A 26,922-nucleotide genomic window follows, 5' to 3' on the forward strand; every position below is an offset into this window, starting at 1 on the left:
ATTTTATTTTAAACATTAAAAATCATCGATTTTAGTATTTATTATATTAGTATAAGCTTTAAGCAATAACATACTAAATTTACAGATTTTTAGCATAAACAGCAAGGTACTAAAAAAAATTGTAAAATATATAGGAACATTTGAAAACAAATTTGATTTCGTATCTATACATTTTTAAGGAGCTCGTCAGACCACATTTTGCGTGAAAAGAATTTGAAATTTTGGCAATATATTGTGTAAAACTTATAATTTAATGCTGCATACGTAAATTTTGATTTTTGTTAAATTTAAAGCTTGGATAAAATTTAAATCACAATAAGTACTCTTGATTTAAGACTGAAGTCTTCGATGTGTACGTACGATATTATACGTATTCTTTGTAATTTTTTATAATAAAAAATACAGATTTTTATATTCATTATTTTTCTATAAGCTTCAATAAAAATGTGTACACTTAAAAATCTACATTATTAGACTTTTTTTAAAAAAAAAAATACATTATTGTATTAAAATTCCTCTTGAAATTTCATTTTGCTGATTAAATCACGTGTAGCACTATTGTACCTTATTTTTTAGTCTTTTTAACAAGTTTTAGTGTTTTTTTATGATTATATAAATCAACATCTGTATATTTTCATTTTGAAATGCCTTCATAATAATTTTCCGTGGGTAGAAATGCGAAAAATTTTCCATTCCGCAAAATATTATGATAAGTAGTTCGGTAACATAAATTGCAAGTACGCAAAATAATACGAGAGACGTGGATAAAAAAATCTGTAAAAAATAATATAATAGAGATATGTAATTTTTGATATTTTTTGGGGTATTTTGGAAGTTTTGGTTAAATTGTAAAAATATAAAATTGGGTTTTTGATGGTTGTTTAGTGGTTAAAAATTGGGTTTGCTGGAAAAGCGCGCGGGGATAAAATTTTGCATAAAACAGACAACTTTTATTTTTATTTTGATTATTTAATAAATATACAGGGTGTCCCAGAACTCAACGTCAAACTGAAAGTAGGAGACAGTATTGATTTGAAAAACTTTAGAAAAAAAATTTACCTTACGTTCATTTACCTTGTCATGAGCTTTCAAGTGCAACCCTAGAGCTTTGGTAGAATTATCACCATTTTTTGTTAATTGTGGTTTATTTTTATGATTTTTTTTTATTTAAGCTTTAGAACCCTAACCGTGAATAACATTTTTAAGATCACAAATAAAAATAATAACATTTTTGCCCTAAGTTTTTAAGAATCAACCCCTTTTGTCAAACCATGAATTAAATTTTTTTAACGTCAATCAATTTTGGGAAGCTCTGGTTTAAAAAAAATGTACTATATTATTTTGCAGAATTTTATTAAAATTTAGTGCATTCAATCAGGATTGTAAAGTAGTAAAATACTCAATAATTTTATTATTGAATTGAATCTAAAATTGCATTTGAAAATAGAGAGCAGAACCTATGCTAGACACTATTTGAAAACGTGCTTTTTTCTGTTTGATTCTTTGTAACTTTTAAACTATTTGCTAAAATTAATATAAATGTTTAGAGAAAATATAGAAAATTGAATAATAAACAAAAGTTTCTCATATCTCAAGACCCTACAACAACTCGGTATAGCTAAAAATTGCTTTGGAAAAGTCAGAACAATTTTCTATCAATTTCTTCAAAGACAGTTTCCAATGTCGCTGCCCCTCGGACTAAAATTATGGTCGAAGGTTTTCTCATATCTCTATTATTATTATTGCATAATATGCAATCTTCCTCATTCATATAAATTGAGTGCTATACGATTCTAGTATTTGCATTTTAGAAGATATTGTTTACAGAGAGAACAACTCTATTTTATTTGTGGAAAGATTGTTGAAAGCTAGGAGATAGATTAAATTATATATATATATATATATATATATATATATATAATATGTATGTATAACAAAGCTCTGATGAAACAATTCGTGGTAATTGCTAATTTTTTTTAAATATTTTTTTGTAGTTTATAATGTCTCTATTTTGGGACATTTTTAGTACTAAATTGTATAGTTACTAGTTTTACTAGTTTTACTATTTATTACTACCCTTTGTCAATGTTCTAACCAATTTTTAAATTTACTGTATATCTTAAAATATTTTTAAGGTATTTTAAAAATATTTTAATAACTATTTTTGACTATTTAGCTCTATTTTTTTAGCTCTGAGCAAATTTTGGTATTCCTGATTATTTTAAAAAATTTCTTAGTCATTTTTGACGTCTCATTTTCAGTATATTTATTTATAAAATATGTATGTTATTTTTTACTATTTTTACTATTTTTACTATTTTTTACTTACCTTTGCCAAAGCTCTAGCTAATTTTTGGTATTGCTGAATATATAAAGTGTGTGTGTGTGGTCCATAAATTGTGGAAGCTGCCTCATACCGTTGAACCTGAAAAAAATATAAAAATTATATAAAAAAATTGAATAAATATTAATTAAAAATGTATAAAACAGTTGAAAAATTTTAGTAAAGCAATAATAGAAATACTTCGAAACAATATGCTATCTAAAATTGAATAAATTTAGACAAAAATTTTGAGCTTATTTTGAAACACAGGTTATAATTTCATACTTTATATATTATATAATTTTTCAAATTAGTTTATAATTAAACCATATATTTGAATATTAATTGATACGCCAAATTATACTATACTATACTATAATGTTTTAAAATGGTATAAAAAAACTACTGAGTATTTTCTCAAATTTCTTGTTAAATTTGAAAGTTATTTCTATTAGATATTTTTTAACTAAACTTGTTCTTGACATTTCTACAATTCTATATTATTTTTTTTATTATGATCATTAAATTTAAAATATACAGCTAGTCCTTTAGAAAAGGGAATTCTTAGGGGATTTAAATAGGCAATTATTTTATTGTATAGCTCGAGGATTAATAAGAGGTTGTTACATCAAAAATCCATTCATGAAAAGATTTGTAATGAAAGGCGATGGAAAATTCCAACATTTTCCAAAAAGCATACATGTCAATCATATGTTATATTTCACCCTTAGTGCGAGAGCTGAAAAAGTAAACAAAAATAAGTATTTAAATAAAAATAAGTAAGCAAAAATTTCGTCTTGGTGTAGAAGAATTAGACAATAACTTTATTATAAAAGTAATATTTGAAAGCTTGTAGAAATCTGTAGGAATGTTGTAGAAAATTCTGCTTTATACAGTTTGATAGTAAATGTTATGCTAATTTAATGTTTCTCAGACAAAAATTTCGTATTTCTATCCAAAAAAAATGTTATTTGTTCAATAACAGAAAAAGTACATTTTATTCGTCGTGCCTAAACCTTCGACTAGTAGACTTTATTATGTAAAAACAATTTGTGAAAAAATTCAAATTTACTCGTACAATATTTATGTTAATATTTTTATGCTAATTTAAAAATAATTTAATATACTAAAAAATAATATAATACTTTAAAATTTAGTCACATTTCGTAACATATTAGTTGTGTTTTTCCGTGTTTTTTTTTTCATTTTAAATAATTTGACACATTAATTTTTTCTATTTTATTAAATATTTCACAGAGTTAATGATGAAAGTGAGTTAAATTTTTAATTTTTAGAAGTGATTTTAGTGTATACCGAGTTGCTGTAGGGTCTTGAAATGTAAGAAACTTTTCTTTATCGTTCAATTTTATATACTTTCTTTGAATATTTTTATTAATTTAAACAAATAGTTTAGAAGTTACAAAGAATCAAACATAAAAAAGCACGTTTTCAAACGGTGACTGTTCTCTATTTTCAAATAAGATTTGAGAGTATACTGAGTTGCTGTAGGATCTTATGATGTTCAAAAGTTTTCTTTATTATACAATTTCGTAAACTTTCTTCAAATATTTTGATTATTTTGATCAAGTAGTTTAAAAATTACAATCGATCAAACAAAAAAGTACAACTTTGCTTAAATATTCTACGTATTAACAATAATGAGAGTAAGTTAAATGCTGATTTTTAGAAGTGATTATAGTGTAAGCTCTTAAGAAAATATTTTTACATAAATATTTTTCCATTTGATATTCTTCCACCAACTCTTACATTATTTGCAAAAGATTTACCTCATAACACGAGTTTTAAAAAGCGTTTTTGGTCGTTTTAATGAGCTCGTTAGTTATCCAGGATTATATTTGTTACAAAGTTGACACTTGTATCTCTGTACTATATATAGTATGATAAAAACACATTTTTTGAGAAAAGTTTTTGTATTTAAAACTACAAAAAAAACTAAATAATGGAGATGCACAATTTATGTTGTATGCATTTATTCATTATATAGAAACTTTTAAATCTTTGGTTTAATATATATAAAATATTAAGTAAACTTGTTTAGAATTAAATTATCTTTAAGTTTTATTGATATAATTTTGTTTTACAGCAACTCGGTATACTTGAAAATTGTCATTGAAGTATAGAGACTGATTTTGTATGTTATCAAAAAACATGTATTCATTATATTAGTTGTAATTCTTAAATTAGTCGTTAAATTTTATTAATGTGTAAGAGAGATTTGTTTAAATTAAATATTATAAAATATTTTTTAATATTATAAAACTCTACAGCAACTCGGTATACTTCAAAATCGCATTTGAAAATGAAAAACTAAATTTATGCTAGCCAACACTTGAAAAAGTGTATTTTTTGTTTGATTCTTTGTAACTTTTAAACTATTTGTTTAAATTTAAAAAATATTCAAAGAAAGTATAGAAAATTGAACAATAGAGAAAAGTTTCTAACATCTCAAGGCCCTACAACAACTCGGTATACACTAAAATCACTTCCAAAAATCAGCATTTAACTTACTTTCATTATTACTATTACGTGGAATATTTAGGCAAAGTTGTACTTTTTCGTTTGATCGATTGTAATTTTTAAACTACTTCATCAAAAAAAATGAAATATTTGAAGAAAGTTTATAAAATTGTATAATAAAGAAAAATTTTGAATATCATAAGATCCTACAGCAACTTAGTATACACGAAAATCGCATTTTAAAATAGAGAACAGAACCTATGCTAATCACCGTTTGAAAGAGTGCATTTTTTTGTTTGGTTTTTCTGTAACTTTCAAACTATTTGTTTAAATTAATATAAATGTTTAGAGAAAGTGTAGAAAATTAAACAATAAAGAAAAGTTTCTTACATCACAAGAACCTACAGCAACTCGATATACCAAAAAATTGCATTCGAAAACAAAGAACAGAACCTATGCTATGCTAGACACTATTTAAGAAAGTGCATTTTTTTGTTTCGTCTTCTGTAACTTCTAAACTATTAGTTTAAATAACTACAAATATTTAAAGAAAGTATAGAAAATTAAACAATAAACAAAAGTTTCTAACATCTCAAGACCCTACAGCAACTCGGTGTACCAAAAAATTGCCTTTGACAATAATAATTAGATAAATCAATCCATAATCCTCGTAATTGGTTGATCCTCTGTAACTTTTAAACTATTTAATTAAATTGTTATAAATATTCAAAGAAAATTTGTATTGTTAAATAACAAAACAAAGTTTCTAACATCTCAAGACCATACAACACTCTATATACTTAAAAATTGCATCAGAAAAGTCAGTAACTAAATTTCCTTATTCAATTTCGTTTCGTCAAAGTCTGAAATCAGCAAGTAGGATTTTCTGGCAAAAACCAAAACTGCCTTAAAAAGCATAAACACATAAAACCCAACAGTGGTTTATCATAAAATCTTTCCCCTTAGTCTTTTTTCCCTCATAATTTATTTTCCATGTACAAAACGCATTAACTTGGTATAATTAATACCTCGTGATGACCTAATTATGGTCGGGCGGAGGTGTCTCCACCTCTCGGACTAAAAACATATAAAAAAACGCTAATGCATATATTTAATGACATGTAATAATAATCACAACTGGGGAATAATAGTCGAAATGAATATTTTTGTATTTCTCGACGTTCTGAAGGTTTCTGAACATTTTACTGGCATACCTCAGAAAAAATGGATGTGTGTGTGTTTTGTATGTCCACGTTTTCGGGCGCACGGATCAACCGATTTGAATGATTCATTTACCATTCGATCCCTATTGATAGGGAGATGTGCTGATTAGTTTTCGGCAAAGGCAGGTTCAGCCGTTACGGAGATACGGAGCAAAGAGTGCAGAAAATACAAATCGAGTTTTTGAAAGAAATACTAAATAAACACACTCTTTATGATTTATTTACATTTTATCAAATGCAATTCGTAGTTTTTGCTAGAGTTTTTAAAGTATACTGAGATGCTATAGGGTCTTACTATGTTAGACAATATTATTTAGAATTTAATTTTATACAAATTTTCCAAATACATAATTTATTTTTAACAAATATTTTAAAAGTTATTCAAGATGTAATAAGTAAATGTGCTTTGGATTAATAAAATTAGACGAATTTAGACTGTTCCGGATTATTTTATTAGAAAAATTGGTAAACTACTAAATTTGGTATAAATTTGCTATTAATATTTGTATGTATTTATTTTATTATAACTATAAATGAATGTAATCAATGAAATCTAACAATGGCTAATAACTAGATACTGAAATTTCAACTTTAAACATTTTTCTTATTTAATTTTGTTCGCTAAATTTTTAAATGTTATAAACATATGATATATAATAAAATACATGTTGTGTAATTAAATTGTTACTATATTATTATAACTATAAATAAATGTAACCGATAAAATCTAACAATGGCTAATAACTAGATACTAAACTTTAAATTTCACTTTTTTTACATTGAGTTTTAAACATTATATACTTTAAACGGAGTATCGGATTTGAATGATCTAAAAACATTCAATTTGTAATGATTGGGAGAAGAGGCTGATTAGTTTTTGGCAAAGGCAGGTCCCGTCATTTCGAAGATACGGAGCTAAGTGTGCAAATAATGGCAGTTTTTGAGTCCGATTTGAATGATCTAAAAAACTTTCTGCTTGTATTGACAAAACAATTGCTTTTGAGAATAAAAAATTATTACATCTTTTTTTATTTCCAATAAAATATTTTTTGTAATTTTGAATTGAAAATTCAAAAAATTACCGAGACTAAGCACAGTCTAAGCGCCACTCTGGTACAAATGTTTACCCAAGTGCGTTTAGACTGTTTTATGTACGGAGCACTTTCCCAATTTTGTGAAAAACTATTGAAAAATGTGAGAATGCCGCCAAGCTAAGCACAGTATAAGTGAAAATGTCAGAATTATTTGCAAATGCGTTTAGACTGTGACTATACGGGAGCACTTTTTCAATTTGGTGTAAATTAGGCAACTATTTTTTTTTTAAATTGAATTCGAAATGAAATGACGATTGTTAATGTTCTGGAGATAAATTGATTTATGATTTAGATTTAATTTGCTCAGATATAGCAAGATAGCAAAAATAATGAAAGTTACAGTATTTGTAATAATATATTTGAAAACGTTTGAAATTTCTCGAATATTTCATTACGGTACGGGAAGTTGCAGCAATTTGCCTTCAGGCACGATGCCATACACCACTAGTTTTTTTCTACGCCTGCGCCAACGTATTTTTTCCCATCGATTTTTTCCCTAATTTCCTCAATCCAAAACAGAGACCATCATCATCATCAGGATGACCTCATTGGATTAATTACCCTGATCGTTAAATTAACGAGCACAAATCTCCGAACTTTCCATGAATTTACTACCGTGGAAAATGTTTGACTGAGTGACTTCCTAAATGCCAAATCAGTTTTCATGACAAGGTAAAAATCAATAAAAAAAACATCAATCCCTAAGGACCAGTGATGGTCAACACTAAAAGCAAACTAGTGGTGTATGGTATCGTGCCTTAAGGCAAATTGCTGAAACTTCCCGTACTGTATGAAATGTTCGAGAAATTTTAAACGTTTTCATATATATTATTACAAATACTGTAACTTTCATTAATTTTGCTATCTTGTTTGTTATATTTGAGCAAATCAAATGTAAATCATCAAATCAATTTATCTCCAGAACATTAACAATCGTCATTTCATTTCGAATTCAACTTCAAAAAAAAATAGTTGTCTAATTTGCTCCCGCACAGTCACAGTCTAAACGCATTTGCAAATAATTCTGTGCGACATTTTCACTTAAACTGTGCTTAGTTCGGCGGCATTTTCACATTTTTCAATAGTTTTCACAAAATTGTTGATGGCTTAGACAGCACATTTTTGGGTTTTGCTAATATAACTTATTTCTGCAACAAGATAGATAATTTTGGTCTAAGGATGATAAAATCTAGATAAAATTTCCTAAATAGTTTGTTAAGACTATATTTTTAACTTTAGAAATAAACTACAAACCCGAGAACATGAACAAAATTTAAGTCGACTTTTATACCAAAAAGCATTTGATGTTGCCTTCAAGTATGCACTGTTCATTTTTCATGTTTTCTAACGTAACTTTTTTTTTGATTAAGATAGAGTTTTTTGGTCAGAACACAATGAAATCTAGATAAAATTTTCTAAAATCTTTACTAAGACTATTTATTCTTTTATTGCTTCAGAAATAAACTACAAACCCGAGAACATGAACAATGTAGTTGGATTTTTTCAAAACAGGATTCTATGAATTTTTAAAAATTCCCTTAGAGATACTTTTCAAGATACTTTCATATTTTTTACATTTAAACAATACTTCAGCAAAGTCATATTTACACAAATATACCAACTCACTCTACACATTGAGAAAAAATTCTTAACTTAAAGTTATATTAATCATCATCATTTAGAAATAATGGAGAAGGCCCAGGGTCCTTGTGAATAATTTGATTTTTCATAATTTTACTAGTAAACTTTTGGGCAGTTTCATATTTTTTGTATTTGAACAATATTCTAAAATATTCAGAAATACTAAAATCACCTTAAAAAAGCAACTCTGCTCATTTACAAAAAAATGTCAAAACTTATTTTTAAAAAATATATTCTAAAAATCTTGTCTAGGAATATTCTTGTCTTGAAATATTCGAGAATTTTTAAACGTTTTCAAATATATTATTACAATTACTATAACTTTCATTATTTTTGCTATCTTTTTATATCTGAGCAAAGCAAATGTAAATTATAAATCAATCAATTTATCTCTAGAACATTAACAATCGTCATTTCATTTCGAATTCAATTTCCAAAAAACAGTTGCCTAATTTACACAAAATTGAAAAAGTGCTCCCGTATAGTCACAGTCTAAATGCATTGCATTTGCAAATAATTCTGTGCGACATTTACACTTATACTGTGCTTAGACTGGGTGAATTTCTGAATTTTTAATCCAAAATTACATAAATATTTTATGGAAAATGAAAAAAGATGTAATAATAAATTTTATCCTCAAAAGCAATTGTTTTGTCAATACAAGCAGAAAGTTTTTTAGATCATTCAAATCGGACTCAAAAACTGCCATTATTTGCACACTTAGCTCCGTATCTTCGAAATGGCGGGACCTGTCTTTGCCAAAAACTAATCACCTCTTCTCCCAATCATTACAAATTGAATGTTCTTTAGATCATTCAAATCCGATACTCCGTTTAAAGTATATAATGTTTTAAAACTCAATGTAAAAAAAAGTGAAATTTAAAGTTTAGTATCTAGTTATTAGCCATTGTTAGATTTTATCGGTTACATTTATTTATAGTTATAATAATATTAGTAACAATTTATTACACAACATGTATTTTATTATATATCATCTGTTTATAACATTTAAAAATTTTTTGAACAAAATTAAATAAGAAAAATTACAGTTAAAATTTAATAAAGTTAAAATTTCAGTATCTAGTTATTAGCCATTGTAACATTTCATTGGTTACATTTATTTTTAGTTATAATAAAATAAATATATACAAATATTAATAGTGAATTTATACCAAATTAGACACTCTAACAATTTTTCTAATAAAATAATCCGGAATAGTCTAAATTCGTCTAATTTTATTTATCCGGAGCGCATTTATTTATTACATATTGAATAACTTTTAAAATATTTGTTAAAAATAAATGATGTATTAGGAAAATTTGTATAAAATTAAATTCTAAATAATATTGTCTAACATAGTAAGACCCTATAGCATCTCAGTATACTTTAAAAACGCTAGCAAAAACTACGAATTGCATTTGATGAAATGTAAATAAATCATAAAGAGTGCGTTTATTTAGTATTTCTTTCAGCAAGTCGATTTGTATTTTATGCACTCTTTGCTCCGTATCTCTGTAACGGCTGGACCTGCCTTTGCCAAAAACTAATCAGCACATGTCCCTATCAATAGGAATCGAATGGTAAATGAATCCTTCAAATCGGTGGACAGAAATTTTTTTTATCCGCACACATCCATTTCGTTTCCGAGGTTTGCCAAAGTGTTCAGAAACCTTCAGAACGTCGAAAAATGCAAAAATTTTCATTTTCGATTTTTGGCCCATTACTAGAACTACCCTAGGGGAAGTTAATGGTTAATCCTTAAGGACCAGTGATGGTCTTTAGGGTCAACCCTAAAAGCAAATCAAGAGTCCTTTACTATTTTTATCCCTTACCTGGTATTCCTCAGGAGTGACAACGTAGTCAGTATAAGTGTTACTCAATCCTGCGATTACGACAAGGGCTTCAGGGCCTCCTGCTTCCTTAAGGGCAACTCTGACAGCATCCCTCATCCTTCTGCCAGCCATTGTGGTGAATTCACCAGGAATTGCCACCAGGGCGACGTCTCCTATCATTAAAAGTTGGGTTGGGACGATTGTTGGTTGCCATTGGTATGGCAGATGAGCCTAAAAATAAGATAGTTGATGGATTTAGAAGGAAAATTAAGGATGCTGATGATAATAAAGAGGTTGATCATGGTTTCTGGTGAGCCTTAGATGGTAGCAAGAAATTCTGGTGATTCTTAGATGCAAGGAAGAGTTTCTGGTGAGAGTTATATGGTTGCTAAAGTTTCTGGTGTGTCTGAGATGAAAGCAAGTTTCTGGTAAGTTCTGGATGATAGCAAAAGATTGACTTGATATATGCTAGATGCATTTTGCAGAGATTGCCAAATACTAGATAATCAGTTTTTTGTTTGATAAATTTAGCAAAAGTTTAGAAAGTATGACATTAGGGCCCAAATATGATGACCAAAATATGAATTACACCAATGATAGACTACAGTTTGGTTAAAATGATAGCAAGTGGTTACAAAATATCATTCTATTGACTATTTTGATAAAGCAATTGGTAGTTTAAAAATTATGCTATTTGGGAATGGTGTACTTGAATGGTTGAATTATGAAGATTTTGATGAATTATGATATTGGTATTTTATCTCAAATCATGTCAAATTTGTTTGAGTTTCCTGTCCCTGGTTAATTCTTCCAAACCATAATGAGGTTTAGTTTCAAAAAAGAAATTTTTAAAAGAAACTCACAAATCCTGACAAATTGGAAGCGTTGTAAAACACTTGGGACAACTGTGGAGAAAAATTAGGAAAAATGTTGAAATTAAAAAGACAAAAAAACAGATGAATAGACATATAGACAAATAGACAAAAACATAAATAAATTGACAGACTTAATTAAATAACATTCAACAGTATAAAAAAGGCAAAGAATAATGAATGAATAAAGCAAAAAACAAAAAATTAAGTAAATAAATCAAAAAATGGATTGCTAAATAAATAAATATGTTAATAAACAAAAATAAATAAATAATGATGATGCATAAGTAAAATAGATAATAATAAATAAATAAAAATATTAATAAGAAAAAATCAAAATAGGTAAATAAATAAATAATTAATTAAATTATTGAAGAAATAAATAAATTATTAAATAAATATTTAATTAAATAGATCATTTGATTAATAAATAAATAGTAAAATAGATAGACAAAGTATTGAATAAAAAATAAAGAACAAGATATATAGATAAACTAAATGAATAAATAAATAAGTATATTAATTAATAAATAAATAATGAATTAAATAAATCAATTAATTCATAAATAAATGAATGAATAAATAAATAAATGAATAAACCAATAAATGAAGAAATAAATAAATTAAAAATAACTATTTAAATAAAGGAATAAATAAACAAATAAATGAATGAATAAATTAAAAAATAAATGTATAAGTTAATAACTTGAGTAATAAATAAATTTGTAAATTGATAATTAAATAAAGATATAATGAATAAAGAAACAAATAAATTAATAAATAAATAAACAAATAAATTAATAAGTGTATGAGCAAATAAATTAATAAATAAATTGAAAAATGAATGAATAAATAAATAAATTATTAATTAAATAAATCAAATAATTGATAAATAAATGAATGAATAATTAAATAAATAAATGAATAAATAAAGTAAATAAATAAATAATTAAATGGATGATAAATATAATGGATGAATAAATAAATTATAGTATGATATAAAAATAATAATTAATTCAAATAAATAAATCAATCAATAATTAAATGAATAAGTAAATAATTAAATTAATGAATATATTAACGGATGAATAAATAAATTAATTAATTTATTAATTAATGATTAATTTAATAAATGAATAAATAAATAAATAAAGAGCTAATGAAATAAAATAAATAATAAATTAAATAATTGATCAATTAACTAATTGGAGTGTATAATTAGTGAATTAGATTTTAAAAAATCATTTTTTTAAGTTAATTAATCAATTAACTCTAATTAATAATTAGTTAGTCAATTAATTAGTTAATTAATAATAATGAATTATCTAAGAGTGTATAATTAGCAAATTAGATTAAAAAAATCATTTTTTTAGTTAATTAATCAATTAATTTTAATTAATAATTAGTTAATTAATTAATTAATAAATTTATAATAATTAAGCATTTGTCAGCTTTAAATTAATTAATCAATTAATTTCAATTAATGATTAGTTATCCAATTAAATAATTAATTAAGTAGTAAATTAGTTAATTAGTTAATTATTAATAATGAATCATTTGGTTTATCAAGAATTAAATTAGGAAATTCTTAAAGAATAAAATATTGAAAAAATTATTGATTAATTAATAAAGAAATAAATGTAGAACTAATTGTATTTTATGAGTAAATAAAAAAATAAACAAATCAATGAATAAATTAAAAAATATTCTGTTATTTGATTTCAGTAATAAAATCAATATGATAAAATAATTTATTATTTTGAGATTTTCTTTAGAATCAATTGACTTATAATAAAGATAATGAATATAGGTCAACTAAAAATATTCATTTTAATATTTGACCTTATAGTAGACATATTCAAAAACATAATTAAATTCAAAAACTTTTCAAAATTAATGAATTTCAATTAATATTATTAATTTTCTCTCATTTAAATTCCATCGCCCACTCGTTGACAATTCTGGACAAAAAGTCTTTTGTTTCAATGAAATATGAAATATGAAAATCATTTCTGTGATTTATTTCCCGAAGGATATTTCCGTATCCTTTGATTAATATCAATGTATAAATTTAGAACCTTTTTGAAAGGACACAAAAGTAAAGGATTCTGTAAATTATTTGTAATTACTCTTGAATAAAATATTTCTGGTGGATAGTTGAAATGTTTTAGTTTTTATGATACAATTCTAGGAAAATCATTTATTTAACTTGTGTTAAAGCAAGTATTTTCTTTTCCAAAATGCAATAAATAATCCTTTACCTCAAAGATATTTCAATCAACGATTTTAACGAGATTTAGTTTCTGTTTGATGCAAAGGTTTGGAATGTACTTACTGAGAAAATTAATTTTCAAAGGTTTAATTAAAATGATTTAGTTTAATAAAATTTTTGTTTACTGTACTAGAAATAGTAAGGAATTTAATGGGAATTGTTTCTTGTAAATAATTGTTATGGATTGAGCTGCAATTTATTTACAAAATTAATGTAAGTTTATTTTTCTTTGCAGATTTGGTGTTGGACGAGGAGACTGGTGATAAGGTAGGATGTTTTGGTTTTTATTAAAAATTTTGAAAATTATGAAGTTTACTGAAAAAGTTTTCGAAGCAAATTTGTAGCGTATGAAATTAGCTTTATTTTGGTATATTTAATTTTTTTCTACGAGTTATTTGTGCAGAGAAAATTAGTTTTGGAAATTAGCATCGATGCAAAATTTTGCTTTGAAGCTTTTAGGTAGTACGTACGAGGTTAGGGCGGGTACAAAATTTTGGTTTTACTCAAAAACTTGAAAACCATTTTAGATACTTAAAAACAGTATTAGACAATATTGTTGTGTATAGAATTTCCAATATTTTTCCTATATACACCTTCTCTCTATATAAAATATTTATGAACACATCAAACCGTGAAAAATGTTAAGTCTTCATCCACAAAATTTATTGATTTTTACAACAAACAGACAAACGGACACAAAATCTTCCACAAAATAAATAAAATTTATACATTTAACATGTAAAATATTAAAACACATATAGATGAATAAAAACACATAACTTTGTGAACAAAAGCATAAAATTTTTTATATATTATTTAATTTTTATTCTTACCCTGCCAGTTGCAAGCAAAATCGGTTTCGGTTTCTGGCACTCGATGTCTTCGGCTGTAGGAACTGCCAAAAAGTTCCTAAAAAACAGGAAATTTTTAACAGTTTTTCAAATTAATATTTTGTTAAATTAAATCTATAAATTTGTTACCTGATGGCATTCCAGAAGGGATTTCCAGTAACATCTCCTTGTTGAAAATCGAAGGCACCAGGACCATCTGTGGTTCCTGCTGCAAAACTGTAGCCCATTGCTGGTAAACATCCCCGAACCTAGTAAAAAAATATTTTAAATAATAATTATATTATAAGTAAAAATTTCTCCGAAAAAAATATTAATAAATATTAATTTAACAAAAGTTACAAGCGTTTTTGCAGTGCGGTGTTTGATTTGTACTTTTAGTGGTTTTTTGCCAATATTTGAAAAATTTTACCAAAATTTTATAAATTTTATTATTTGTTGCCATAAAGTAGATATCAAAGATTATTTTAGCCAAATTTTGAGCATAGGTGTTGTGAAAATAATTGCTAGAATTTTATATTGAAATGCGGTGCAAAATTTTGTTCAGGTGCGTCCTGGATTAGACAAGAGTTGATAGGATGAAAAGTTTTGGTTTGTATCAAATATTTAAAAAATTATTGAGGCTGCAAAAAAAACTCCAGAGACAAACTTGTAGCTTATAAAATTTACAAAATTTGTACTAAACCAACTTTTACTAAATGTAAAATTTCTGGCTATATTAAAGCTTGAAAATAGCCATATCATATAAATATTATATTACAATCAGTTTATATATCTTTTTATTATTATTTCACTTTTTATTTCACCTCATAATTTTAAATTCCCTTTTATATATTTATTACGGTGGAGTTTTAATTAAAAAAAGGTTTTAAGTAAAATAAATGTTCTCGTTAATAAATCATTAAGAAAAACGTTTACGTTTTTCCTAACGATGGAGGGAATTAATCATTTTTCTTTCTATTGTTTGGTTTGACAGAAAAAGCGATTTTCTAATGGGTTTTCGTAATTATATATCTAAATTATATATTTATATATAATTTAGATATTTATATATATATATATATATATATATATATATATATATTTTAAATGCCTTACTTAAAGTTCAATCAATCTTTCAATCAAGTCGAAAGAATAAGGCTTTTTTGTAATTAATTTTGTTCCAGATGTTACTTGTTTTTTTATAACAAAATTTCGTAAATTTTATTTCCATTTCTTTGATATATACAAATCTATATGTATTTGAACAAATTTTTTGTAAAAGAGATCAAAATATAAAAAATACACTTTATTTTTTATATAAATTGCCTTGATTTATAAGAATTATGATTTTTTTAACCAAGTTAAAAGTTTAACGTTTAATTTTTCTCTGATTTTGTTCCAAATGTTAACTGTGATTTTATATGAGATTTTAGCAAATTTTATTAGCTTTCCAATGATATATAACAATCTGCATATATTTGGGAATTTTTTTTTTCTGAAATATAACAAGATATAAAAAAATGCACTCGATTTTGAATATAGCCATCTTATTTCATACAAATGGCAAATTGCCTGTTTCTATATAATTTTGTTCTAGATGTTAGTTTTTATTTTAAATGAAATTTTAACAAATTTTATTAGCTTTCCAATGATATATAACAAACTACATATATTTGGAAAAAATTCTATAAAAAAGAGCAAGATATAAAAAAATGCACTCAATTATATATTATACCTAATTTAATTTAAACGCATAATTATCAAAACAAATTTAAATTTTAATAGTTTTTTCTGTATAATTTTGTTCTAGATGTTAGTTTTTAATTTATATGAGATTTTAGCAAATTTTATTGGCTTTTTAATGATATATAACAATCTACATATATTTGAGAAAAATTTCTATGAAATAGAGCAAGATATTAAAAAATGCACTCGATTTTGTATATACTTTGAAAAGAAGTTAAAATTTTAAAAAAACTTTAAAAACAAATTTCCGAAAAGTCATTTTTATTCAACAAATTCAAAATTTTCAAAAATCCCATTTTTTTTCAATGTTTTCATAACATTTTATAGTTTTTTTATAAAAATTATATTTTAATACGGGAAGTTCCAGAAATTTGTCTCAAGGCACGATGCCATGCACCACTAGTTAACTAATTCATTGAGCCATTTTTAACTTCCCATAGGGAAAGTTATAGTAATCGCAAAAAAATCGAAAATGAAAATTTTTATATATCTTTACGTTTCAGAGGTTTCTGAACATTTTGGCATACCTTAGAAAAAATGGATGTATGTGTGTGTGTGTGTGTGTATTCGGATACAAATTTTCGTCGACGATTTTGGCAACACGGGTGAAGCGATTTGAATAATTCAAAAAACATTCGATTCGTATTGATAAGGAGACGTGCTGATTAGTTTTTGGCAAAGGCAGGTCTAGCCATTTCGAAGATACGGGGCAAAAAGTGCCAAAAACGCTAACTCAGTTTTTAAGAGAACGCAGCGTCCGATTTGAATAATTCAAAAAACATTTCACTTGTATTGACAAGATGAAGAACTGATCAAATTTTCATTAAGGCCGGTCTAGCGGTTTCGGAGATCTAATAATAAAAAGTAAAAAAAAATGCCATTTGGCGGTCAAAAATGATCATTAGAGATATGCACATCAAATTATCAGATATTTTATAGAGATTTTAACAATAAGTTTAATGTTTATCCGTTAGACGGCGACGCGGCGCTTACGCGCTTCCATATTTTGTCTTTATGCAGTTAAAGCAGTACGATTGCTTTGGAAAAAAGTTCAGAATTACCAAAATATGTCAAAATAAAGAAAATATCATCAAATTTTCAATATTATATTATTTCAAAAAAGGAAAATTTTTGTCAAAAATTTATAGTTTCTCAAAAATCTAATTTTTTCAGAGTAAATTTTTTTCAAAATTGTTAATCATTTTAAAAAAAATAGTTTTTGGTATGGGAAGTTCCAGCAATTTGCCTTAAGGCACGATGCCATGCGCCCCACTAGTTGACAAAGTTTTCATAAAATTTTATTTAGCCTTTTTGAAAAAAAAATGAATTTGATACGGGAAGTTCCAGTAACTTGCCTCAAGGCACGATGCCATGCACCACTAGTTAACTAAATCATCATATATCGCATATTCATCCCTATATTACAGTTTTGTCTCTTAATGCGTCCTGTAGTAGGTACCTTCCTATTTCTATTTCTCTGTCCCTGTCTTGGGTGTCGGTGTCGGGCCAAGTGGCGCGCTAAGCGGTCTCGCCGATCGCCGATTACCAGGCGAACAGGCGCAGAAATTACATTACAAATACATACTTTGACTTGATACGAGTGCGGAAGAGAGGCCGACGGCGACGCCGACGGCGAAGTCTCGGTAAAGGCGATACGACGGCTCGTTTGTTATTATATTTGTGGGAAGACGACGTGTGCGTGTGAAGTATCGACCGCGGAGGGAATAACAGAGGAATGTTGTGCAGGGTAGGACAACCCGAAAGTTATAAAGAACAACTCTTTTTAACATCCCGAAGGAGAGTGTTTACATAAAAAAATCCGTTTCGCTAATTTTATGTTTTCTCGAGGTTTCAAGCCATTCTGAAACGAATGAGACCAAATTTAAGGAAAAAGTATGTGTGTGTGTATGTGTGTATCGCGATGAGAACTATTGTTTCTCAGTTTTGTGCGACGATCGTCCCGTTTCTTTATAAATAGCAGAAAAGTGAAAAAATTTCGTCCACGTTTTAGCCCGCAATTCTGAATCGATTTTGAAAATTCAATTAGACCTTTGATTGACGTTTTCTCCAAAACGGCTGGACCGATTTCAGAAATTTAAAATCCATTTAATGTATCTAAAAAAAAACACCTTCTGATTTTTTGAAACTTTTGTGTTCAAATGACCTTTACACTGAGTTTCCAAACGTATAAATTGGTTATCGCATATTCATTACTTTAGCTGCAACAAACTATAGCGTAGAACGATCGTTTTCTTGTTTGAATTCTATGCATAGAACCGGCTGTACTTCAATGTTTAGATTGTGAAGATTTAATTAAACAATTTGCATTACAAAAAGTTTGTCATATGTGTCTGTGAAGAAACTTAGTGCAAAGTTTATAATGTTTTTAGTTAGAATAAATATGAATACTTTATTTTATTATTATAGTATGTAAGGCAAAATAACTTTTTTGCAAAAAATAGTTACTTTAGATTTAGAAAAATGAGACATAAAACTATTGAAGTAAAATTTCAGGAAGAGGGCGGCATTTTTGTCACTGCCCCGGAGCGCCAAATTTCTAAGTCCGACCCTGCTGATTAGTTTTAGGTGAAAAATCTACGGAGCCGTTTTTTGTAATTAACTGTTGAAAAAGAAATTTAAGCCGATTTTTATGGAACTTTTTTTGGTGATATACATCATGGCATTATAAAACTTACTGAAATTTACTGAAACTTTACTACCTTACGACAAGTAGTTTAATTTTAAATATTCATCAAAGTTTGAGAAAATGGGTAGTTTTTTAACGTTTGTTAAAATTAAAATTAGACGATTTACTTGGTATAATAATAGAGTACTTGGTCTTAATGAACATACTAAATCATTAAAGTCCTACGGAAATTGGTTCAATTATAAAAATTGTTGATTTTTGAACATTTGCTTTTAGAAAATACTCCGAGTTAACGTGTTCGTTCGTGTTCAATAATGTGTAATAAATCCACTCGAAATACTTTTAATCACTCATAAATTAATTAATTTTTTATTGATTAAGTCGATTATTTATACATATCGGGAAGTTCATGTAACTTGCCTCAAGGCAAAATAGCAATACCAACTAGTTTTATTTTTTGTGATAAAGGAATAATAAACACTTGATTTCCTCGATCCAGTTTCCTCTCTCATTATAACTCATTATCATCTTCTTTATAAAAAATTTATCTCAAGGTATTTATCACAATCTTTCTTGTAGTCATACAAATGATAAGGAATTTTTGTCTAAAATTTACACAAAAAAAGTGTGTACGTACTTGTACTGTGTACCAATTGAAATTCTGGTCTTTTTATTATCATATGAATGTATTATAATTTATTAAAATGTTCCAAAACCCTGTCTGTGTCATTTATACCTGCCTCTACTGAGAAGAGTCTACTAACAAAAAAAACGGTTAAATAAAACTTACGCCGTAAGCGTCGGCTTCGCATACAAATGTTGTACTGTACCCAAAAAAATATATAGAAAATGCGTCTGTTCTCCTGGTAGACGAGATGTATTGTGCATTAACCCTTCCGTGTTTCTAGACTGGACGAGAATAAATAAGATATAAAAGAGTGCGCGTAAGGTTAACACGCGATTGAAGTAAAACTTATTTGCTACTGCACAAGATGGCATTTAAGTGAAAATAAATACATCATATAACAATTTTGAATAATGTTTATCAGTAATATGGTAGCACTCGTGATGCACACATTTATTAGTGTCGACCATAAAAACAAATGGTGGTGTATGGCATCGTGTCTTAAGGCAAATTGCTGGAACTTTCCGTACCGTAATGAAATATTCGAGAAATTTTAAACGTTTTCAAATATATTATTACAAATACTGTAACTTTAATTATTTTTGTTATCTTGTTTATTATATCTGAGCAAATCAAATGTAAATCATAAATTATAAATCAATTTATCTCCAGAACATTAATAATCGTCATTTCATTTCGAATTCAATTTTAAAAAAAAAGTTGCCTAATTTGCACAAAATTGAAAAAGTGCTCCCATATAGTCACAGTCTAAACGCATTTGCAAATAATTCTGTGCGACATTTTCACTCACACTGTGCTTAGCTTGGCGGCATTTTCACATTTTTCAATAGTTTTCACAAAATTGGAAAAGTGCTCCATTACATAAACAGTCTAAACGCACTTGGGTAAACATTTGTACCAGAGTGGCGCTTAGACTGTGCTTAACCTGGCTAATTTTTTGAATTTTTAATCCAAAATTGAAAAGTTAATGGTATTATTTTGCTGTATTTCTGGAAGTCTAGAATCTGGACTTTGACATTTCTGGGATTTTTAAAAATTTTGGACTCTGGGTTTTTAGATTTTTTAAAGTGTAAGATTTCTGAAATCTAAAGTCTTGAATATCGTAATTGAACATTCAAGAAAATTAATCAATAATATTATAATATCATAATATCATAATAATCAATAATATTTAATCAAATTAAAAAAATGGACTCTTCATAACGTACACATAAGTTGTTCATAAAATACGCTCGTCGCCCAATTTAAAAAGCACTTATAAGTTTACAGTATGTAATAAATAATCTATTTGAAATTATTCAAAACAATTATTGATAATTTTCATTCCTTGAATGTTTAATTACGGTACGGGAAGTTCCAGCAATTTGCCTTAAGGCACGATACCATGCGCCCCACTAGTTAAAACTAGGGTTTATACAAAAACCGACATTTCAGAAAACCGGTTTTCGAATTTTAATTTTACTAAAAACCGGTTTTAGCCGGTTTTCGAATTTTATATAGAATGTAAAATTTTTGCTCGAATATTCTGTAATTTATCCGTAAATTTAATGTGATTTAGAGCAGTATTTGACTGAATTTATTTAATGTTCAATTTTATGGATAGTAAACAAAATTGTAATAGTTTATCTTGATTAAATAATTTTGAAAATAATTATTCGTTATTCATGCATTATTTTCACGTACAAGAATGAAAATATTTTTATGATAGTGAATGGAAAGTTTTCTAATAAATAAAAATAATACAATTTTAAATAAAAAGCATAAAAAAATTAGATACTTGTTGATACATACTTGTTGATATCAATTTTAGTTTTAAAAACAATTAAGCTAAACTTGGGTATTGTCTGTTCTAAGCAATTTTATTTAATTAATTTTGAACATTCTAATTGTTTTTTTTGTTAATAAAATGTGATTTCAAAAAACTGAAAAGGTCTATCGAATTGCTACTTAGATGTTTCCTTTGTATAATCACAAATTTTACTGAAATAGAAAATACTCTCATACTTGCCACCGAATTATGCTTAATTGTTTTTAAATCCTGTTATAATAATTCTAAGTTTTTGTTCTTTTATTTGTGGCTTGTAGGGCTCAAAAATCTTTTTTTAAGTTTGAGTAGAGGAAGTTACTTCTTCGAGAAGAAGCCACACTGATTTAAATTAATATATACACTGGTATAAAAATCGAAATTAATATATACAAAACCTTTCTGGAAACCATTGCAGAAGGATAAGATATCAAAACGCTTTCATCTATCTTTCATATTTAGCTATATTTGTCATATTCCATTTATACAGTGAAAACCGACTTTTTTCACTAAAAAACCGGTTTTCGAATTCCATAATTTTTGCCAAAAAACCGGTTTTTAAAACCGGTTTTTGAAAACCGACAAAACCCTAGTTAAAACATAACGTTGATAATCGCTGCTTTCGCCTACGCACTAGTAAAACATTCGTTTAGTTTACATGGATAAATTGAGGGTTTATGATGCTCTTCGATATTTAATTGCTCCCGGCTTATCGAAACACTACCGACGTCCGACAAATCGACGAAACGTTCACAAACAGTTGCAACGCATTCGAATTGTGCCCTAGAGCTTCATATGTATGTATTGGCATATGTATGTATGTATATAGACATCTTTTTATATATGTATATATATATATATATTTAGTTTTAAAGCCATACAAATTTTTTAATTGATGTATTGCCCTGAAAACTGAATATCACATATTTCAACATCAAAATTATATAAAAAATTTAATATATATATATATATATATATTTATTTGTATGATTATGTATGTATTATGTATCTATGTGTCCTTGTATTCATGGGTGTTTTGCTCTACTACTTCCAACCCGGAGCACCGCCTCGTTCCCGGTCAGAGGCGAAACGGCCGCTGCTCCCCTGGTAGCCGGATGGGATGGAAACGCATCAACTGTATCACTCCAAGACAAACTCGAATTGAGTTTGTTTTTAGTTGAGAGTAGAGAGAAGAACAAACGGAAACTACTTCTGTTTAAATAGAGTTATGGAGAGAGATTTATTTGCTTACGACTTGGCAACATGAAATGTTACATTACTGTTCTATGCAATTTAGAGACTGTAAAGTAACTAGTGGTGTATGGCATCGTGTCTTAAGGCAAATTGCTGAAACTTCCCCGTACCGTAATGAAATATTCGAGAAATTTTAAACGCTTTCAAATATATTATTACAGCTACTGTAACTTTCATTATTTTTGCCATCTTGTTATATCTGAGCAAATCAAATGTAAATCATAAATCAATCAAAATTTATCTCCAGAACATTAACAATCGTCATTTCATTTCGAATTCAATTTCAAAAAAATAGTTGCCCAAAATTGCACAAAATTGAAAAAGTGCTCCCGTATAGTCACAGTCTAAACGCATTTGCAAATAATTCCGTGCGACATTTTCACTTATACTGTGCTCAGCTTGGCGGCATTTTCACATTTTTCAATAGTTTTCACAAAATTACTGGAAAAGTGCTCCAGTACATAAACAGTCTGAACGCACTCGGGTAAACATTTGTACCAAGGTGGCGCTTAGACTGTGCTTAGCCTGCGTAATTTTTTGAATTTTTAATCCAAAATTACAACTATTGGGACGCATGGCATCGTGCCTTAAGGCAAATTGCTGGAACATCCCGTACCGTAATTTTAAACATTCGAGGAATGAAAATAATCAATGATTGTTTTGAATAATTTCAAATTTATGAACAACTTGATGTGTACGTTTACAAGAGTCTATTTTTTTGATAATTTGGAATTTTTTTTAGAAGTTTGAAATTTTTTGTAATTAAAAAAAGCGTTTTTTCTAAATATTTTGAGAATTTGGAAATTATTAAAACCTTTTTATTTTTTTTGAAATTATTGAAATATTCCCAAATTTTTGTAAGAAATCATTTTTGTTTTAATTTTTCAAAATTTTGTTTTTTTTTTTGAAAATTATGAAAAATTTCAAAAATTTGAATTTTTTGAAACTTTGAATTTTATGAAAATTTTAATTTTTTTTTAAATTATCGAAATATTTTCAAATTTTTGTAAGAAATCGTTTTTGTTTTAATTTTTTAAAATTTTGTTTTTTTTTGATTATGAAAAATTTCAAAAATTTAAATTTTTTTGAAAATTTTGATTTTTTTTGTGAAAAGTTTCAAAATTACTAAATTTTCTGTATAATGCATTTATTGCACACTGTCTACTCAAGCCAAATGTTTTTTGAATAAATCTAATCGGATGATCCGTTCTCTCAAAAACTGAAAAACCGTTTTTACACGCTTTGCTCTCCGTACCTCTAAACGGCAAAATTGCCTTTTGCAAAATCGCCTCGCGATCGAGTACAAACGAATGATTTTTTAATCTTATAAATCGGTTATTCCATACTGTCGAGGACATTTTAACCATATGAATTAAATTCAATATTAAAAATCTTGGTACGGAACCCAAAAAATGTACACAAAATGTGTACACAATATTTAAAATCTCTATAAAATATCTGATAATTTGATGTATATAAGTCCAATAAACATTTTTGACCGCCCAATGACACTTTTTTAACTTATTTTTATTGAGAGTCCCCAACCGTTGGACCTGCCTTCTCAAAAATTTTACCAATTGTCAATACAATTAAAATGTTTTTTGAATTATTAAAATCGGAGCTCCGTTCTCCTAAAATCTGAGTTACCGTTTTTGACACTTTTTGCCCCGTATCTTCTGAACGGCTAGACCTGCCTTCGCCAAAAACTAATCAGCACGTTTGTTATCAATACGAATCGAATGTTTTTTTGAATTATTCAAATTGGTTGATCGGTGTTCCCGAAATCGTCGACGAAATTTGTATCCCACACACGCAAACATACATTCATTTTTTCTAAGGTATGCCAAAATGTTCAGAAACCTCTGAAACGTAAAGATATATAAAATTTTTCATTTTCGATTTTTTTGCGATTACTATAATTTACCCTACGGGAAGTTAATTATTATTGTAGCAGATAATTCCAAATTATATACAAATTATTTCATACAATTATAGATAATGTTTCTTTTAAACTTTACCTTGATTCATTTTTGAAGTTTCCGCACAATTATATTTATTTCCCTTACGTCGTAGTAAAAAGTTTTGAAAGTGCAAAATAAGTAAAAGTAAATATTAGATTAAAAACTGCGAAAAGTGCACTTTGTCCCACATGGGCGAGCACAATTAAAATTAAAAAGCTCGCTGGGAGCTTTTTGTTTCCAAGGATTTATCCAGCTAGAGCTTTTTTTGTATAAATATCAGAGCGTTTTCCATAATGATGTAAAGGAAAGTTTATTTTATGAATTTGACGCGTGAAAAACTTGCTTAACTTAAATTTTATAAATATGTGGATTGGTTAATAAATATAAATAGGCGTAAGTGGCATTTTACCTAACATTTACTTGATGTTAGTATCAACCTTTATAATATAGTACAGATTGCCGTTTGATGTCATTAAAAAAAAAGTTAAATAAAATTTAAAACAGTTTTAGTCAGGTTTGTCGTTATAAAAAATATATTTTCGGCTATACTTTGCAACAGTTAGGATTTTTGATATATATCTTTCTAACATTGAAAAAATAAAAACTGCAAAAGCCTTGTTAAAAATACCATGGATATACATCTTTGAAAATTATATCTCCAAATCCTGAACATTTATTTATGTATATGTACATTCTTGAGGAACTAGTAAAAATTAGATATCAAGAGTATTACTATTCGATGGAAAATTAAAAATGTTTATAGAACAAATTTTTGAATCACCAAAATATCTGCAATAGTTTTTATAAAATTGCATTTTTACACTTTGCAAATTTTATAAGTTGTAAAAAATCAATATGGATCCTGCGAAATCGAAATGTTTAAAAATGCAATATCTCGAGAACGCTTTGAGATATTTTAGAAATTCAAAAAGTCCGTTATATAATACTTTCAATTTGCCATCGAACTGTGTTAATTCCGATTTGCTGCTTTAACTCGTTCACTAAGAATACAACATTGATTTGCAAACTCATATAGGAAACATCAAATAATACAATCGGTAATGAAAAATAATTTTACAAATATAATAATTAAGCATAAAATACATACTATCGTTTTGCATTGTTAACTATTTCTTCAAATCCTGAAGATTTATTTATGTATATGTACACTTTTGAAATAAAAGTAAAGAAAGTAAAAATTGGAAATCAAGAGTGTCACTATTCGATGGCAAATTAAAAATGCTTTTGGACTAACTTTTTGAATCATCAAAATATCTGCAATAGTTTTTACAAAATTGCATTTTTACACTTTGCAAATTTTATAAGTTGTAAAAAATCAATATGGATCCTGCGAAATCGAAATGTTTAAAAATGCAATATCTCGAGAACACTTTGAGATATTTTAGAAATTCAAAAAGTCCATTATATAACATTTTCAATTTGCCATCGAACTGTATTAATCACGATTTGCTGTTTTAACTCGTTCACTGAAAATACAACATTAATTTGCATACTCATATAGAAATTGAAAATTTGAAAAAATATTTGTAACTAATATTTAAACAGATGGCATTTTCTCATAAACGCATTTTGCGATTTTGATGAAACTTGGCACACATTATTAATCTACCTTGCCAAATTTGTGACCAAAATTTAAAATTGGAACGTTCAATAGTTGTTGGTTTTTGTCACATAACTCAAAAATTTCATATGAAACCACTTCTTTTCAGTTAGATAGGGTAAAACTAGATGAAATTTACAAAATTTCCTAGGAAACACTTTTATACACTCCGATATAAAAGATTTGAATAAAACGACTTTGAATTCGATATTTCATTCTTTAACAATATTTTGGGGATTTACACACATTTTCAAGGAGACTGTTTGCAGAATAAATTTTTATAAAAAATACTTAAAGCAACAAATAATGAATATTCAAAATTTTAGAATGTACTAGAAGGTCTAAAGTATCATTTGTTAAAATTTGATATATTTAATATTACAATCTGATTTTTTATTAAATTTTAATCTTACCTGTTCGACTTCTTTAGTTTTCGGGTTGAAATAAGTTCCATTGGCATTCGGCATATCGATATATTGATAGATCGATTTTATGGGTCCATGAACCTCACGACCTTTTGCCTCGGTCAACAAACTCTGAAAAAAATAATAAAATTTATAAAATAAAATAAAAAATAAAATTGAATATAATAGAGTAAATATAAATTGCACAAATTATAAGAGAGTGGTTTAATTTCCTGGACGGAAATTACTACTGATTTTCTGATATAAAGTTTT

At 26.8% G+C, this 26,922-nt stretch overlaps 1 protein-coding gene across 1 annotated transcript in view; it reads right to left on the bottom strand.

The window, feature by feature from the left end:
- LOC113389125 (neutral ceramidase) overlaps window positions 1–26,922 on the bottom strand; it is a 152,985-nt gene that overhangs the window by 14,708 nt on the left and 111,355 nt on the right. Inside the window, exons 9-12 of the mRNA XM_026626178.1 lie at window positions 14,717–14,835; window positions 14,570–14,645; window positions 10,593–10,823; window positions 2,330–2,425 (exon numbers count right to left, since the gene is read on the bottom strand). Of these exons, the coding sequence (XP_026481963.1) occupies window positions 2,330–2,425; window positions 10,593–10,823; window positions 14,570–14,645; window positions 14,717–14,835 (522 nt within the window). The remainder of the gene's footprint in view (window positions 1–2,329; window positions 2,426–10,592; window positions 10,824–14,569; window positions 14,646–14,716; window positions 14,836–26,922) is intronic.

Source organism: Ctenocephalides felis, unplaced genomic scaffold (genome assembly GCF_003426905.1).
Source record: "Ctenocephalides felis isolate EL2017-DRISC unplaced genomic scaffold, ASM342690v1 CF-g0.4_SCAFFOLD_03573, whole genome shotgun sequence".
Lineage (NCBI taxonomy): Eukaryota > Metazoa > Arthropoda > Insecta > Siphonaptera > Pulicidae > Ctenocephalides > Ctenocephalides felis.